Source organism: Nannospalax galili, unplaced genomic scaffold, assembly GCF_000622305.1.
Source record: "Nannospalax galili isolate Female #2095 unplaced genomic scaffold, S.galili_v1.0 scaffold540, whole genome shotgun sequence".
Taxonomy (NCBI): Eukaryota; Metazoa; Chordata; class Mammalia; order Rodentia; family Spalacidae; genus Nannospalax; species Nannospalax galili.
Window position 1 is genome coordinate 3,422,198 of NW_008348613.1, and position 19,338 is coordinate 3,441,535.

General features: G+C 35.9%; 1 protein-coding gene across 1 annotated transcript in view; it reads right to left on the minus strand.

Moving 5' to 3' along the window:
* Kcnh7 (potassium voltage-gated channel subfamily H member 7) overlaps nt 1-19,338 on the minus strand; it is a 570,771-nt gene that overhangs the window by 132,884 nt on the left and 418,549 nt on the right. Inside the window, exons 4-6 of the mRNA XM_008845762.1 lie at nt 17,717-18,145; nt 12,674-12,694; nt 4,012-4,226 (exon numbers count right to left, since the gene is read on the minus strand). Of these exons, the coding sequence (XP_008843984.1) occupies nt 4,012-4,226; nt 12,674-12,694; nt 17,717-18,145 (665 nt within the window). The remainder of the gene's footprint in view (nt 1-4,011; nt 4,227-12,673; nt 12,695-17,716; nt 18,146-19,338) is intronic.

Consider the following 19,338-nt stretch of genomic DNA (forward strand, 5'->3'; position numbering starts at 1 on the left):
CAATTTAATGTACTTTCATATATATCTCTATCTATCTATCTATCTGTCTGTCTGTCTGTCTATCTAGATATAAATGAGACATGGAATATAGAGTCTGATTTATGTCTCCAAATGTCCTTCAGTATAGGTCCATCCACTGGGCCTACCAAGAGTCCTATCCCTTACCCTCCTAGAAGCCATCAATTGCCAAAAAGTTCATAGGTTGGACTGGGATTTCTTACCTACTTCCCCATGTCTACTTTGGGACTTTGTCTGATTTGAGATTTCTTACAATGACTTGTGCATACTGTCACCATTTCTGTGAGTTCATATGAGTAACTGACTAGCTGTCTGGAAGACTGCATTTCCTTGTGGTCATCTACACCCTCTGGCTCTTACAGTCTTTCCACCTCCTCTTCTGCAAGGATCCTTGAGCTTTGGGAGGCAGAGGTTTGAAATAGGTGTCCTATTTACCTTCTATAGGGATAAGCACTCTGTGGCCTCTTGTTCTCTGAACACTGACAAATTGTGGGTTTTTGTGTAAATCATCATCTACTGTATAAGAAAGTTTCTCTGGTAAGAGTGGAGAGATGTATCCATCTTATGTGTAGAGGTTGCATTGGAGATGTGCCACTTAGGGTTAAGCATTTCACAGATACTTTTTCTCTGTGTTTGACTGGTTCTGGAACTCAGTAATAGTCTGCATCTGTTGTAAAATGAAGCTTCTTTGATGAGGTGTGAGAGGTACACTTGTCTGTAAAAACGAGGATGCAAATTTAGAATAAAGTAAGAAAATACATTGGTCTAGGGATTTCTGCTGAAGGTGGAAGAGTCACTTTTCTTCGGGATGTGACTACTGGTAGGTAGTGAACCATACCCATGAACATATAAGCAGCATTAATTGGACTCAGTGAATTAAAAATAAAAAGAATAAAAATAAAAAGGAAGCCATGAAGTTAGGAGAGAGCTGTAGTGAGAGGGGTCTTGGGGGAATTGGAGATGCATAGTGAGGAATGGATTTGGCCAAAATACATTGCATACATGTATGGCATTTTCAAAAAATGAATAAAAATACCATTAAATGTGCTTATTATTGTTGTATATGTGTATAATTTGTGTGTGGTGGGGGTTACACACATACCATAGCCACACATGGATATCAGAGGACAACGTTGTGGAGTCAGTTCTTTCCTTCCACTTTATGTGGGTCTGGAGATTAAATTAGGTTGGCTGGCCACCTGGGCCATCTGACTAGTCTACAGCTCAATTTTAACAAATGAATGTGGGGTACAGAAACATTCAATGAACAGCAGAGTATAAAACAAATTGTGACTATTGAAACAAATATTACGGACTAAGTATGTAGGTACAGAGATTTAAAAGTAGAAGCACTAGATCTTAAAATGCCGTTTTTGATGCGATCTGTACTTTATCAATTTACCTATGCTGAACACAATAAAGAATCATCTAGAAGGGTCTTTTGGCAGCCTTGTCTTTGCCTGATCTAAAAATTCGTTTGTTCTAAGAAGACACAATGGAATTTTGTGCTTTGTTCTTTCTGTTTGTCCTATTTGGAAGTTTTACCCCATTCCCATGATCAATTCCCTCCCTCCCCCCTCCCTCTTTCCCCCTCCCTCCCTCTGTCTCCCTCCCCCCTTTCCCTCCCTCCTTTCATCTCCCCCTCTCTCCCTCCCTCTCTCTCCCTCCCTCCATCTAGCCCTCCCTCCCTCTCTCTCCCTTCCCCTCCCTCCCTCGCTCCTTCTTTCCATTTCTCTCTCCCTGTCTCCCTCCCTCCCTTCCTTCCTCTCTTCTTCTCTTCTCATCTTCCCACCTTCCTGCCTCCTGCCTTCCCTTCTTTCCTTTAGTAAACATTTGATGGCGTCCACTGTTCTAGGAGGCCACGAGTGTGAGGACAAATGGACACCTCACAGTGATGAGGGGAACAAGGAAAGTCATACAAGAACATTAATAAACCTAACAGTGCAGACATTAATACTGAGCACAGAGATTACTCTTTTGTATATAATTATATTTGTTTTCTATCAACTCTAAGAAGTTTTGTCGGCCCTTAATTTGCCTTATTTTCACATAAGAAATTCCACTTGTCTCCATGATACACAACAAATGACTTGGCCAGAGTTAAAAGTCAAGCTTGTTTTATTCGGAATTATGGCCATAATCATTAATTTTTAGCAAATTTGACAAATAACTTTCCAGATCCATTTTAAATGTTTAATCTGTGTCTCATTTTCTGCTCTGAAAAGGCTTCCTAAAAGTGTAGTTCTATCTTCCATAAACTGTGCTCCTTCATTTTTAACTATTAAGAATTTCTTTATGCTATCTATGTGTTTGTCCTCCATAATATTAGTATGTACAGGTCTCTAAAACAGGTGCCATTTCTGACTTGCACCTGTCTCACTCTGTCCTGGAGTGGACTGGCTGGGCATGGCAGGCTATGAAGTCCTTGTGGTAAACCCGCACATAAGAACTTGGATATTCATGCATTAGTACATGTTTTGTTTGTGTTAGAAAGAATCCAATAACACTCTTCAAATTAAATTTTCAACTTTTAAAGGTGAAGATATCTTAAATTCTAAATTCTCACTCTTTTTGGAATGAAAAGATTTGGAAACATTTATTACTCAAACATTCCCACCTTGCCACAGTTGGCTAGAGATGAGAGGTAGTCTAGTCTGTTCTGGAAGCCCTGCAGTGCATGCAGTTCCTGAGCTGCCCCATCACTCCTGCTGTGCACCCCACCACTCACTCACTTATGCCACTTGCTTAGCCCTGTCCCTAACATTTCTAACTCTTCTTCCATCTCCTCTCAAGTCTCATAATGTCTATATATCAACATATTGTTTACCCTGTATAAAACAATTTTTAAGAGATATGTAAACAGTTGAAAGTAAAATTCAAAGGTATCAAGATGATGTCAATACAATGAATGAGTAGAATACTGATCTAAGACTGTTATATCTACTTTTATTTTTGTTAATTAAGAAGGGTAACAAGTCAAGAGTAGTGTCCCTAATTCCTGTATGAAAATGCATAATAGGGAGGCTATCACAAATGGCATGCATAATTTCTCATCTCCAGCAAATATAGATTGCTCAATTGTAATTAAAATGGATTTAGTAGTGTTGACATATCTGTCTCTGCTTATACATGTATGAAGTTCCATACAAATAGCAATATAGTGCTACTAGTGGTAATTATGATCACAGAAAACATCTTTGTTCAAAATTTTCAATGCTTAGAATAAAGATTGAGTTCAAATTTACCTTTTACATTGTGGGCAGTTTATACAAATACTAACTGGGCAAATATACCAACCAAATTGTTTGTAGAAGAACTGTTTACTTGTCAAACTTTGGAGCCATGAATTTCTAACAGTGTAAGTGCATTATAAGAAAAAGCTAGGTACTTCTTAGGCTGGTATTTTGATATAATATGTACAAATCATCTATATTTTTTGAGGGAAGTCTTCTTCTAGACAATGCTTCTTTATCGTAGTTCTAGTTGAAATGTTTATTTGAAAACTGATAAAATATTGTTGCTTTAAAGCGTATTGTTTCACTCTAATATTTTATCATCTCAGACAGCTCTGCCCCCTATCAACTGACTTAGATAGGAATCAATGTAGTACAGTAAGAGAAAAAAGAAGAGGTCACAGTTAAGAATATATCCCAATTAGTCCAGTAAAATTTCATTACACACATCTATTATTTTTTTTTAAAAAAATGCTTAAAAATGTAAGAGCTGGCAGGAAATAAATAAACATCCAAACAAGAGCAGAGGCAGGTTAATCAGACAAACAACACCACATTAGTTCCGTTTTGCTCAGTCTAGTAATAGATAAAAATCACTGTAGGTAGCTTTCTTCATTTGTTTTGCCAGGGGTTTTTCAATATCACAAGACAACAGGATTTCAGAAACATCATCATTCATTAGAGAGAAAAAAAAAACAACTTTTGTTTTCTAGTCTAAAAATAATCCCCAAAGCAGTTGAATAGTAAAATAGTGTCCTACCTGGGTCACTTTTTCTGTCACATTGTGTGTTCGCTCTTTAACCTTGGGTGCAATGATAGTTTTATCTGAAGAAGGAGGGGATGTATTCTTTTTTTCAGTTTTTACATCTGAAAAGTTCAGAGTGAGCTGTGGAATCTTGTTAATGGTGCTGTATTTGTTGAGGTTTGAATCTGACGTGGATCCCAGCAGACTTGACTTGATATGATTAAAAGGCCCTAGAAAAATTGGAAAGTATTTGTGAACATAGTATCAGAAGAAATCGGAAAAAAAAAAAAAGATGGTTTTGATGTCTTGCTAATGATCCATGATTAATGGGAAGCTGACTCCAGTGACTAAATGCAGTCACTGAACATTTTCTGACACATGGAAGGACATGTGATAATCAGAGGGGGAAGCTTGGTACTAGGTGTGTGCCCAGACAGCAAGCAGCAGCTTCTGCTGTTGACCGGCTCCTTTTATCAGATGCTGGAGAAACAAAAAAACACAAAACCTCCATATCTGCTATTGGCCAGACAACCTTCATTGTTTCCCATGGATTTTTGTTCATAGTTAGGGAATTCCTTAAAAAGTCCTCCCTGCCTATAATCAAAGTCATGCTGGCCATGAAATTTGTGAGTGAATTATTTACACAGTCCCAAGTGGAGTTTCTCTCCTCTGTGTGTTACTGAGAAGCGACAAGCCAGGTATTTTCTTCAGGTGCTGCTATGTGAGACGTTCCCCTGAGTTTCTAGAAGAGTTAAACCTAGATGAGTGAGAGAAGGGTACTGTCCTGTATGTGTGTGTACGTGTGCATGTATGTGTACATATGTGCATGCGTGTGTGCATATGTGCATATGTGTATGTGTCTCTGTGTGTGTATGTGTATGCATGCAAACAGGCTCTATTGCACTACTGAAATTTTCAGGATTTTGTTTAGGGTCGTGAAAACTTTCTTTGTATCTTATTTTTCAATCAGATCTTTAAGTAGAAAAAAATATAACCTACCAAAACCACACAAGAATGATGCTGTAGGAAGCACAATTTATCTTAGATATATATGACCATAGCTAGGACACAAAGCATACCTGAGTTGGTAGTTTCCAGTCACCGCCAACATTTTGTTTCTACAAAGATAATTAAGAAGGCACCAAGACCCTGGGCTCCTTTTTGGAGGTGAGGAGCCAGACCAGTGCCACCTTGTTTGGGAATGAATCTATTACCTTCTGTTTATGGTGTCCAGAAATGGTATGAACAGTTTAAGTGATGGATACATTACTTACTCAATAATAGCTCTTAAAACTAAACACTAGGAGGAATTTTATTCAATTCCTAAGTCCACTAGAGTTACACAGTATCTTTCTGACTGAGAGAGTAGGTGTTGGGTATGGGTGGCAGGGAAGGAGGAGTGGGGATAAAGGAGGGGTAGGGGAAGAAGGGGGAGGAGACCCTACTTTCAGCTGCTTCTCCTAAGTTGTTACCAGTCCTCTCCCTACCACCACCCCTCTCAGATGTCTCCAAAAAGTGAGTGAGCCCTGACCTTTGAGGGGAGCAGAGCTCAGTGTTATCAAGAGCTCAAAACAAGTGATCCCAGGACTTTTCTCCCCTCCTGGACAGGGCAGACGTGCCTTAATGGTGGCCACATTATATCTGGACTAAGGTGCCTGCTCAGGTGCTATGCACAAGGCCATAAAATTAAAATTTGACACATATACTATATTTTGGGCTCAAACAAATCAATCAACTCAGATCCAACTTAATGCTGCTAACACTAGCCATCATTCATTTATCTAGTTATTTACTGCTTAAAACAGAACCACACTGCATTTGCTTATGAAAGTTTATATTTATTTATATTACAAAATTTGAAGTAATTAAAAATATTTATGTGTAGCAGGGCATGGTGGTGCATACCTATAGTCCCAGCACTTGGGAGGCAGAGGCAGACAGATCTCTGTGAGTTTAACACCAGCCTGGTCTACATAGTGAGTTCCAAGACAGCTTGGGCTACAGGGAGACCCTGTCTCGAAAAGACAAAAAACAAAAAAGTTTATGTGTTTAACAAATATTACCTTTCTTAAGTTCCATTTCTCTCCCTTGCCTGAGTTTTTCAATGACGAGAATCAAGTCCATCTGAGCAAGAATGCCATTGAAGTCTCCCATGTATGTACTCATTTACATAAAGATACTCACTCTTCTATTATAATATAGTGTTGTACTATAGTATAGTATAGATTGAAATAAGAGCCCAAGGTGTACCAGCTTAGTCATCTTCTTACAGAAAGTCTATTCTGTGTGTCCTTGGAGAAGTCTCTACCCCAAGTTCCTGTTTATTATTATGACATGTTTCATATGGTGTTTTCCATTTTGGTGAATTTTATGTCTGCATTTTACACACCTTTGTTAATGTTTAAATTTTGTAACACGAGCCAGGACTTCAGACTTCACAGAAAGTGTTACACTCACAGCTCTAAAGCAGTTTTCTCTCCCTGGATAATTTATCTGCACCTAGGGTATAAAGTGTTATGTGCTACAATGAAAGGAAACCTGTGGGCTAAAAACTAAACTTTTCGAAATGTCTATTTGTCTGTGTGGTCAGCTAATTTTCAGTGTCATCCTATTGGCCCGATCTTCTACACCTTTATAATACTTTGTAGACCATTTCTTTTTTCTAGCCAATCTTCTATTTCTTATACTTTTATATTTATATTAATTGATGTTTTATTTGTTATTATTTTGTGTGTGTGACAGAGAGAATGTGTGTGCCTGTGTCTGTGTGTGTGCCTATGCATGTGCATATGCTGGTGCATGCATGCCACTGAGCACATGTGGGGGGCAGAAGACAACTTTCCAGAGGAAGTTCTCTCTTTACACCACGGCGGTGGGGGGTCCAATTCTGGTTGTCAGGCTTGTACATCAAGCACATTTATGTGCTGAACCTGCTTGCCAGCCCTATTTCTCATTCTTAACAAAATGTGGTTTACAAGACAATTTTTAACATAAAGATATACCTCAACACTTAATGACATTTCTTTTGTTTTTCTTTGCAATTCACTGTTACTGTATTTTTTTTACATAAAGAAGAATTTGAAAGAATGTTTAAATTCAGTTCACTTGTGAGAATATCACACTTCCTAATAAGCCCTTCAGTTTTTCTTAGTATATTACTTTTTGATATTTTAACATGTTTAAAATTCATACTTAAACCTCTATCTATGGTCATTGATTTAAATACTAGTCTTTACTTAGCTATCTACCCATATTACTGCTTTCTCACTGTACCTATTTTAATATTGGATATTTTATCGTGTCCTTAAAAGCCTTCAGAGACAATTTTTTCAAGTATGTGATTGCTGAAATGTCTTCAGTATATTTATATTCAGATACTAGCAAAGAAATATAAATCTCATTTGACTATAAATTGCTTTATTTTTATTGTTGCTTTATAGTAAAGTTAGGGCTTCGTGCTGGTCTTTTAGAAATATCTCTGAATTCTATTTCATGAGGTAAAATGACAGTGACAAAATTCTTGTTGAAAAGAGACATCAGGTCTGATAGAGCTGAGAAATTCTTTGATAAAATGTCTTACGCTGATGCACCTCAGACATGTCACTTCTTGGACTCTCCTTGTAGCTTCCCTCATTTGCTAATGGACAATCTCCTATATGGTCACTTCATCATTCTTGTTTTGAATGAAAACACTCACTGAATTCAGCATAACAATATATTTTAAATAATTTATGCTTATTACTTAGCTAAGGCACTTAGGGCTTATTTTCTCCAGCATAACAAAGATCATTTTTCTTCTTTCTCTAGATTTTTGAATCAAACATTTACATATAGAAGACTTTCAGAGTCTGCAAAACATCAGAGTTCTCATATATTCCTCTAAAGTCTACATAACGTCAAATGCAGTAAATTTCCAATGCTGCTGCAAGGTCAGAATTGATAAAATTTTTTCACCACTTCTGAGCTAAGCTGAGAGAAAGCCAAAAAAGCGTAAGAGTCAAAGACTAGAAATCAAAATGCAAAAGTTCCTACCTCCTAGGTCTACACTGAGAGGGGCCTTGCTGAGGACTTAGAGGTGAAAGGCAGCCTCACTGACAGTGCTCATGAATAGATTGGGTTTGGAATTCTAACGAAAGAAAGAACCGCCTGAAAAACAAAGTGAATGAATTGAAAGAGAAGGAACAGGCAGAAATGAAGGATAAAATAGCTTCAGTTGGAGGAATTGTAAGATTTAGTTGGAGGAATTGTAAAATTCACAAGCGTGTAGGGGTATCTGAAGCTCTTTGGAGGACATTTGCAAAATCGACATGTGAATGCGTTATTGGAAGAGGGAAAGCAGGTGATCAGATAAAAGATGCAAAAGCTTTAGTATGTTACAAGTGCTTGGTGAGGTATAAAGTAAACTACATTATCCAGTTACAAAAGTACATTATGCTTAGAGATTAAGTAATTAATTGGGAAGAATTTTGGATTTTAAACTTAAAAATCACAATGAGATTAGTTAAACTTATCAGGAGTTAAGAAACACTAAAGGAATATATATTGAGACAGCGTCTCACCATGTAGCCCTAGCTGGCTAGGAATTCACTGTGTAAGCTGACCTCAAAATCACAGAGATCTGCCTGCCTCTGCCTCCTAAGTTCTGGAGAAGATATTCTTGATAGTTATAGAAATAATGCTAAAATAATTTTAAAAAATTCTTAAGGGCCAAATGGAACATATGAAGAAAACCGAAAAGATTAAAGTCATTTAAAAATCATCATATATTTGTACAGTGATCATTTCTTTTTTTTAACTGTATTTGTGTGTGTGTGTGTCTGTGTGTGTCTATGTGTGTCTGTGTGTGTGTGTGTGTGTGTGTGTGTGTGTGTGTGTATGGGTGTATGGGTGCACAAACCTCAGCATGCATATGGAGGTCATGGGACAACTTTGTGGAGTTGGTTGTTTACATTCTACCTTTATGAGGGTTCTGGAATTTGAAGTCAGGTAATCAGGCTTCCATCATTTAGCTTTTACTCACTGAGACAACTCATTAGCACTGTATAGTATTTCTTAGGGCGTTGAGTTTATTTTGCTAAATTTCATGAAATTCACATTGCTGAAACATCTCAACATTAGAGAAAATGCAGATGTAGCATTAGCAATTAAGCTTTGACAAAGAGCTCTGTCAGTGTAACACTCGGAAAGATATAAGAAATACTCATCAAATTAGGTAGATGCAATATTCACAAATTCTGTTCCACTGCATGACATTTAATTCGCCAAAGAAAATTGTCAGCATTGAAAATCAATTTGAAAATCTTTATAAGACCACAGGTTTCTGGGTAATGGCCAATATAACATGTGAGAAACAATTTGTATCAGATCAATGTGTTAATTTTATGTCTGATAGGTTTCCTAGCTAGAAGCAGAGATAAATGCCATTACAAATCTCGAGAGCAATTTGGTTTCTGACTCATGATCATGTCATTGAAAAGTTGGAAACTTGTAGATATGTAATAGATATGCAGGGTCTTGATAAAAATATAGATGTACAATTTTATTAATGATTTACTAGGTAAGGTAAGAAGAGGAAACTTTTTATTGATTATTTAAAATGTAGAACAGAGAATCAGACCACTAAGATTGAGATGATTTGTAACTGAAATAAGATTAGGAATATTTCTCACTTTTATATATGTATTACCTCAAATTATAATATCTACAAGGATTTTACAATTTGAAGTAGCTTTCCTACTTGTGAAAATGTTGCAGAGTCTAAAAGTAACTCTACAGTGTTAGTTTATGGTGTCAGAGTGCTAAGGAAATTTTTTGAAGGAAACCAGCATAGATCTTATGAAAAAGGGTAGGTTGAAATTATTAGCTGTGGAAGAAAAGACTAAGTACCAATTTACTGTCATTTTAAAAATTATTTCTTTTTGAGAATGCCATACAGGAGTATTGTATCTACATCATTCTACCCCTAGCTTTCCTGTTCTATCTCTTTCCATGTCCCTTCACTCCATCCCTATTCTGTGTCCTATTCTTTAGTTATTACTGTTTATCTATCTATCTATCTATCTATCTATCTATCTATCTATCTATCTATCTATCATCTATCTATCTATCTATCTATCTATCTATCATCTATCATCTAACAACTTACTGAATCCACTTAATAGAGCTTGTATGTTCATCAGTTTAGAGCTGACCACAGGGACTGAATAACCTTTTAGGGGGCTGATCTTTGGAGAAAATTCATTTTCCCCTTCTCAACAGCCATTGAATGCTTTTAGCTCTTCATCTAGAGGTACAACTTTGTGAAATTTCTCCCATTCACATTGACATGTCAACTGGTGGTATCATTCTGTAGGTCTTGTTTAGGCACATAGAATTTAATAAAAGTATGGGTGAGGTTTGGCTAAGCAGCACAGTTGCAGGAAATATCTGAAGGATGTGTGCCTTCTGAGTTAAGGCCCACTCATAACTAAAGTTAAGAGTGAGGCTGTTTATTCAGGTATAACTGTGATGTTGGCACAGTAATGCCATACTGCATTATTCAATTATTTATATTGTTTTGTAAAGAAATGTTTTCTTGGTAAAATAAGTTATTGAAATTCTTAACTTTAACTATATATTTTGTATCCAAAGCAGTGTAGAAATGTATCTCTCATTTTTAAAATATTTTATGTAAATATGGCTTAGAATCAAAGTCAACATTTTTTAATAGATGCATAATCATTATCAGTAGCTATATGATAATTCTGATTATAAAACTGATGTGCATCTGAAATTTATGTACATTAAAAATAACAGTTTTAATCAGCTGATTAATATTACAAAATGGAGGGCACTAAAGATAAAGGATTGGTTAGGCAGATTAACAAATGAAATTAAAATAAAACTTTATTTTGACAAATAGATGACTAGTGGTTGGTCTTATTTGTTTGTTGATTGGTTGGTTGGTTGGTTTGTTGGCTGATTAACTTTTGTGCTAGAGATCAGATGAGGGCTCACTGAAACTAAGCAAGTGTTCTTCCACTGAGCTATGTCTTCAGTTCTGAACATTATTTTAGGTGATAAGCCAGTCGGATTTTCCAAATATTTGAAAAAAAAACTAGATTCATTTCTCACTTTATTTTTTTTAAAGCTCTGGAAAATTAATGTCTATTAATTTACTAATCTTTTAAAAATATTTTATTTATTATTTTTATGTGTATGTGTGTATTGCTTGCATGTAGGTAAGTGCATCCATGTTGTGCAATGCCTGTGGAGGAGAAAGGAGGTTTTTGGATCCCCTGGAACTGGAGTTACAGACATTTGTTAGCTGCCATGTAGGTGCTGGAATTCGAACTCGGGTCTTTTGCAAGAACAGTCAGTGTTCTTAACTTCTAAGCCATCTCTCCAGCCCCCTAATTTACTAATCTTAAACAGGTATATTTCAAATAATAAAGTAGTCTCCTTTTAGATGATACATTTTGATGTGTCAACTAAAATCACCATTCACAACTGACACTAGTTTTAGAATTGTAATGAACAGACCAAGGACAGAATAATCATATGGCTAAAATCCCACTCCACTGTTAGAAGTCACCTGCATAGACCTTTTTTGAAGTGCTTACAAGATAATAGGAAGAATAAGAGGAAAACAGCCAAAATCTCCCTTATTTCCAAATGATCCTGGGCTGCTGATCACAACATCTATGTCTCTACTGCTACTCGTTCATCATCATCATCATCATCATCATCAATTTGGAGTTAATTAGGGAAGCAATTGAGAAGTCAACGCACAAAACTCCACAGTGGTCAGAGTACCAATGACATGCAGAAGAGGCCAAAACAGAAGTTCTAAGTCATGATGGTTACTGGTGGAGACATGTTCATGCAACATACATGCACAAAACGAGTCACTGTCACCATTTACACACCCACAGCAACATGCATGGCCAATGTTAAATGATCAAGCCAAAAGTTTTTGGTTTGATGAGAATAACATGGTTTTTATGCTTTTGATCCTCACATCTACTATGATAGCAAAACAGAAGTGAATTTCAAATTTTTAGACAAATCCAATTTTTCCAGAACATTCTTCAATTAAACATTGCCATGTGGTAGCTGTAAGTCATGTCAGCAAATATAGGCTAATATAGAAGACATTTTAAAATGATTCAAATATAGTATAGAAAAAGAGAAAATGGGTCTCATGCATGTATAGTATACTACTACAGTAAACTTAAAACCATACCCCCTGCCATCCAGGAACGTGAAACTAGTTTTAAGGAAACAAAAGAGGAACAAGTGAAGTGATGCTGTCATTGAGAACTTTGTTCATTTTATTTAATCTTCTATTCTACTATTCAATATCTATCCTGATATAACTTATGTGTTTTTTTACACTGGAGTATGATCAACTTATACTTGTTTCTTTCCAAATGATTAAATATTTATGAAATGTTCTCTGTCAATCTGGGGTTACATTTTGTGCAAGTAAAAAGGTGTTCATCATCATTTTGATGACATAGCTGAGAAAGTAATCATGTCTCCAGCAAAACCAAGCCATGATGTCTCCACCAGGCACCTGGACGAGCTGAGGGCAGCATGGAGATGTGACATCAACAGGGCAAACAGCAGGCAAGTTAACATGCCAAGTAAAGGGCACTTTAAGGATCAGATGCTGAAATTTGAGATTGTACATTACCTTTGACATTGCGACCATTGTCTGTTTTGAGCATATAAGAACAAAAGAGAGAGAAATATAAAAAAAGAAGACTAAAATTATATTATGTACACTGAATTAACTTAGTAGAAACAACCATAGAAAACAGGATGTAATCATATTGAAAATGTATTTTCAATTGAGATTAATATGGCAAACCATTCAACCAGATAAATGGACATACTAAAATGCTAGCCGTGATGAACATGATGAACATTAAATAAGTAAAATGTTCATCTCACTTAATTTAAGTGGATTATAAGTTACAGATTTTATCAATACGACATTTTAAGGAAAGACATGAGTAGCTTCTGGCAGCTGTAACCACTTTCAGCCTTGTCAAAAGCCAATTCTGATGTCTCCCAACTATGACATAATATATTCAAAGGAAACTCATACAACATTTTGCACGCTAAGTACTTTTCCATGTAATTAAACCTTACTGTGTTGGCATGGAAAATGTTTCTAAGACAATGGGTTAATAAGTCAATTTGGATTATTTAGCACTACTGGGTTAACTGTCTCTTTATCCCCAAATGTTCTTCACTGTATATCTTGACAATGACCTAAAAGAGTCATTTTTAGTCAAGAATAATTGCAATAAATTAGTGAAAGCCTTTACTGTATGAAAATATTTTGCATTTTTACTTATATTTCCTACTATGCAATAGAGCACCTATAATATTTATAAAATTTGTTTATATTATAATGTGCTGTTTTCAAATCTTAGAGTATTTTAAGATTTGTTTTGAGAGTAGAAATTGAAACGGTTCATATGCGGTACTAAAACATGTTATTACTAACTTTGGAAATATACAAGCTTAAAATAAGTGAAGTCATAACAAGCCATTCAAATATATCCAAGATTTGAAAAATGTATACATTTGTTGGCATCCTTCCTATCACTGTGTTTAAAATCTTAGGATATATCATAATTGTTCCAAAGTTTACATTGAATTTCAACACCCAACAACATGGAATACTGAAATGTTAGATGAGACACTGCTGTGGACAGAAGTAGGAGAATCAAGTGTGACTGTTTTGACAACTATCTTGTTTCTTTAACAAATCACAAAATTTAAAGATAGTGGACAAAATCTTGTTTACACAGAAATAATTTTCTATCAGAAGGGTCTTAAAATCTTTAGTAAATTAGTCACTGCTTACAAGTGGTTAGGGAACATTAGAACTGGGGCTCAGGTTCAGCTTGGGAGTAAGAGACTTGATTAATATTTATGTGGCCCTGAGTTTAATAACCATAACTGCATATAGCTATATATTTATTATTTTCTCTCTGTGTGTCTATACTCATTACATCTAGAAATCATAAAAAAAATCTACAAGTCCAAGAAAGCTAAAGTACAATTATTGCAGCTCTGACATTGAAGAAAGAGTGAAAAACTTGAGCGCTGGTATGAACTGATACCTTCTTGTAATTTCTTCTACACACATCATCTATTTTATATTTCGTTTATTATTTTTAATTTATGTATATGAGTGTATTGTCTGCATGTATTTAAGTGGACTTGTGTCATTCATTTAATATCCATGGAGGTCAGAAGAGGGCAGAAGAGGTGTCGGATCCCTTGGAACTGGAGTTAGAAACAGTTGTTAGCCGCCATGTGGGTGCTGGAAATCAAACCCAGTTCTTCTTCAAGAACAGCCAGTGCTCTTAACCACTGAGTCATCTTCAGCCTCTACAGCCATCTTTTTTAGCCAAAAGAAAAAGTTCTGAACTTGAAGTACAAACTATCCTGTACACTTATAAGTCTATAGTTACACATTGTGGCAATTTCAATAATGTCTCTGACATAAAGTGCAAAATCTGGTTAGAATCTTTTGCCATATTTTGACAAAACAACTTCATGTCTGCTGAATCTAATGATAAACTAACTGAAGTTTATATTTTGCATTTTTTAAAATTTTATTTTTCGTAGTGGCACATTTTTCTTTACTTTACATAATGTTAGCCTGGGACACGTCATAGAAAAGATTCATGGCTCTCTACCATATGTGGCTTGAGAAATATAATTCTGTAGTATTGATAATATAGACAAATAGAATTATATACAATATTATATAGTAATGCATATATAATATTTACAGTTCTGTAAAGATTATTATTTAAGATGAAAATACAGCATTTGAATGAGGAAGTAATCTCAATTCAAACTCTGGTACATTTATGATTTGATATCTTAATGATTTTCAAGAATTTATAAAACTAAAATCAGTTGTGGAGGTCTTCCATCTATTCTTATTTATGCTTAGCTTCTCAAATATGTAAAGGTATATAGCCTTAACAACTGTAGCTTCTTCTAAGCCCATCAGTAACTTTTAAGGTAATATTATTTTGGATTATGTACAAAATACCTTGTAAATTTATCAGTTTATAGTCACACAATGAATGTACCATTGGCAGGGAAGCCATACCTTTACTGAAAAGGTCCTAGCTTGATAGAGGAGAAGCACTGGGAATGATCATAGCATCAAGCATCTATGGATAGCACTTATATTGAGAAATCTGAAGAACATCAATTCACCCTTTCCTAGGACTGCATCAGTAATGATATACAAATAGAGACCACCTGACTTGAAAACAACAACCCTAAATATAAGTCTGAGACAAACTGAGAATACTGTCAAAACACACAGGGGAAGTAGATAGGATTTGCTGAATATGTTGCAGTTTGGTTTTCAGATTTATTTATTTGTATCTGATGGTTATTACCCTGAAGCACAGTTTGTTTTGGGCAGTTTCTGAAGTTTCTGTGTATTTACTGAAGATGATCACACTTGTAGCACTAACTAAAGCACATATTCATTTGAATTACCATATTCAATTTACTGTTGTTATTCATTCACAGAGCCCATTGTTCAAACATCAAATTATAGAGGTTTCATACTCTCAGAAAATATTGATTCCACCACTCGCAGACAGAGTCTCAGATAATTATCTACTTTGGGAATTGTCTTTATTTTCCTTTTGACCTCCATCAGCCCATATATTACAGTGGATTTGCTAATTGTTCTTGTAAAGTACACAGTTTCTCAAATTTGTCTTATTCCAAACTATTCTCTGTTTCTGAGATCTAGCTCTCTGATTTTTTTTTCCTGCCAGATTTTCTTTTCACTCTTCTGCCTCTTCTATTTCACTGTGCCCTTTAGCTAAAGATCCTCCACACGATTCATTTCTAAGGCTTTTTTTAATATCAGTGCACTGTGGAGGACAATAATTGGAGAATAATTCATGCAAGTGATCCTCGAACACTAAGGCAACAGTAGCATCTGGCAGGAATAGTCTACTGGGCTGCGTACTAGGATTGCAGAGTCAAATGTACAGAGCTGCAGTGCAAGGGCAGACCATGGCCACTCCTTTGTTTTCACATAGAACCAATTAATGTATGCCTACACATCTGTAGGTTATATATGTGTGCATGTGTGTTTGAGTATATTTGCATCTATATATGTACCTGATGAAAAATATAGAATGTGACAAATGATCAAATATATACTGGTTTGAAAACAGGTGATATGATTTGATTCCTCTGGTTTGGGAAGGGCAAAATCAGAGACTTGCTGAGTAATAGTGTGAACAGGGAACAAACAGAATGAGGGTTTTAAACAGAATAGTGTAATGAAGAAGGAAAAAAAAATTGTGTGGTTTTATGGACCAGCACAATATTTTAGTGTGGGCTTAGGATGGATACAGTGGTAGGCAGCTGACAAAGGGTCTAAAGTGGATACTTCAAAAGTAACTGTGCCCATTTAATAAAATGACTAGTATGCTATATTAGAGAACACCATGGTCAGATAGGTGCTTTAAAAAGACAGGTGACAGGGGCTGGAGAGATGGCTTAGCAGTTAAGAACACTGGTTGTTCTTGCAGAAGACCCGGGTTTGAATCCCAGCACCCACATGGCAGCTAACAACTGTCCGTAACTCCAGTCCCAGGGGATCCGACAGCCTCTTCTGACCTCCACGGGCATTGTACGACACAGGTGCACTTACCTACATGCAGGCAATACACGCATACACATAAAATAAAAATAATAAAATAAAAAATAAAGACAAGTGACAACGCTACTTGGAGGAATGAATATCAGTGGAATTAAAAACAAACAAAACAAAAAACAACAACAAAAAAAAACCCAGCAGGATTTTCAAGAATCTAAACCTGTAGGGGTTGGAAAATTAGGTCTGATGTACCCATGCAGACTACTCTGATTCTCAGGCTTGGGTTTAGCAGATCCTATTTACACTGAAGTCTCAGAGAATAAGAGTGAGGAGGGATTTGATTCCTCTAGAGAGAGGCAGTCCTGAGGTGTCAATGGTGCTGACTGGCTCTGCTGCCTTGTTCTTGTTGCAGTCAATTACTTAACATAAATAAACCAGTTTACTCCCCTATAAATGGGGCTTAAAACTGGTTCTTAATCTGGATAGTTGCTATGAAATTTAAATGAGACTTAATTTGTGTCAAGCTCTTTATTGCCTTAGGCCTAGTAAATACTCCAATTGTGTTATCCTTTATCATGTTAAAGATGGATTATTTCTGTGGTTTGCTTTCAAAACACCCTACTTTCATTCAGGCTAATTTAGAAATGTGTGCTTAAAGAGGTCAGGGAGAAATTCAGTTTTGGCTCTACTTCCTAAATTCCTTGGTGGATTTCTCCCTCACTCTTCCCATTCCTCCTATCTCCCAGTCCTGTTGGTTCCCATTAACAGTCCTGCGAGGGCACACTATTCCTTCTTATAGTATTTGATCATTTGCTAAACACAACTAAATTAATTATGATTAAGATTATAATTCAGAGCACATCTTAAATTAGACACCAATTAACAGACCATGAGGTGATCTGACAATGGCTCTACCATAGCAGAAACACAAATGTGAAGCCAGAGGAACCAAATTATAAACACATTTCTTCGATAGCACAAAGATTATTTTTTCAAATTTAAAAAAACATGAAAGCAAATTTTCATTACCCCTAAAACACATTTCTGCGCGAAAGAAGTCAAACATACCTTCACTGGCATGTCGATCTCTAAATATGTTCTTGGGATGGACACTGAACCCTTCTATATCGTGAACTGAAGATGCTCTCCGTATGCTACAGAGGCTTTCCCTTGATCGAGAGTGTGTTAGTTGGGAACTGGACTGCAGCATGTCAGGGTAGAGTCGGTCCCATTGCCTTTTGGGAGAGGAATGGTCCAGAGGTCCAGATATGTTCACCAAGGGAGAACACTGGCTGGGCTGTATTAAAGCTTTCGTATCATCTGCCTCGGAGGGGCTGCAGCTTTCTTTTGTAGGAGACTTAAAGTGCTTCATGGCCACGGAGTCATCACTGTGTTTAGAAGAATCGATGACTACCACATCCGGGTCTTCCTGCGGCAAGGACTGCTTTCTGTATGTGAGAACTCTCAAACCGGGAAACTTGAACCCAAAGAGCTTCCCTACAAAGGGAGAAAGGAGTATTATTATAAAACTAAATCCGTCCTTTAAATAAAATGAACATAATTAACTCATATTTAAACACCACATAAAAAGAATCATTAATCTGTATTCAATTAAATCAGCTATAATGAGGAGGAATATTGTAGAAGTTATCTCTGAGGCCAATTTAAAAAATATACATGGTAAGAAAATAGCAAAATATTTTGTCAAGTTTTTGATAATTACAAACACTCTAATGACATGAGGGCATTATTTATGTTTTAAAATAAGACCTTTAGTTTTAGCAAATGGATAACAAGTATTTACTACATACTTATATTTTATATAGGAAAAGAAAGAACTGGTATCTTATATCAAGGCATAGATACAGGAATGAGCATACTGCATCTGGGGGTGGGTAGCAGGTGGAGTGAAGATACTAAGACTAGGAAAGAAAATGTAGGTAGCTATGCAATGGACTCCATATTTCTTGAAGGTTTGCTTTTTGATAGTTATCAGTTGAGTTTCCATTGGGAAAAAATGGGTCAGCTTTATATGAGGTATTCTTTATTCCATCTGGAATTCTTGAAAAGTTTTAGGTTGCCAAAAGAGATGTAAATCTAAGAATTTATTTATTACATATATTTTATTCTAGTTCCCAAATCTGAGAGTGTGACATGGAATGTTACTCATATATCAAAGTGGATGGAAGTAGCTAAATATAAATGTTAATAAGTGGGTATTGAAAATTTAAATATTAGCTAACAAATATAGACATCGAAGCATTCAATATTGAAGTATTATATAAATAAACACACTAGTAGTAAAGTTGGAGATTAAAACAAAATAAAATTATCTTCCTATTCTTCAATTTAGCAATAAATGTGGCAGGGGAAGCCTAGCATCTATTACTGTCAAACAATACGGTGACCATCTCAAGTGTTTGCTGGTAGGACTGCAAATTCCTGTAGGAATTTATCTGTAGGAAGTTATCTGAGAATATCTACTAGAATGAGAAAAAGTATGCTTTTAATTTGACACAGCAATTCACATATAAGGTAACAGAAAGGAGACTGAAAAAAAATCATACCTTTTTAAAAAATATTTCATCTATTATTTTTATTTTATGTGTATGAGTGTTATGCCTGCATGCAGGTAAGTGCACCTGTGTTGTGCAATGCCCATGGAGGACAGAAGAGGCCATCGGATTCCC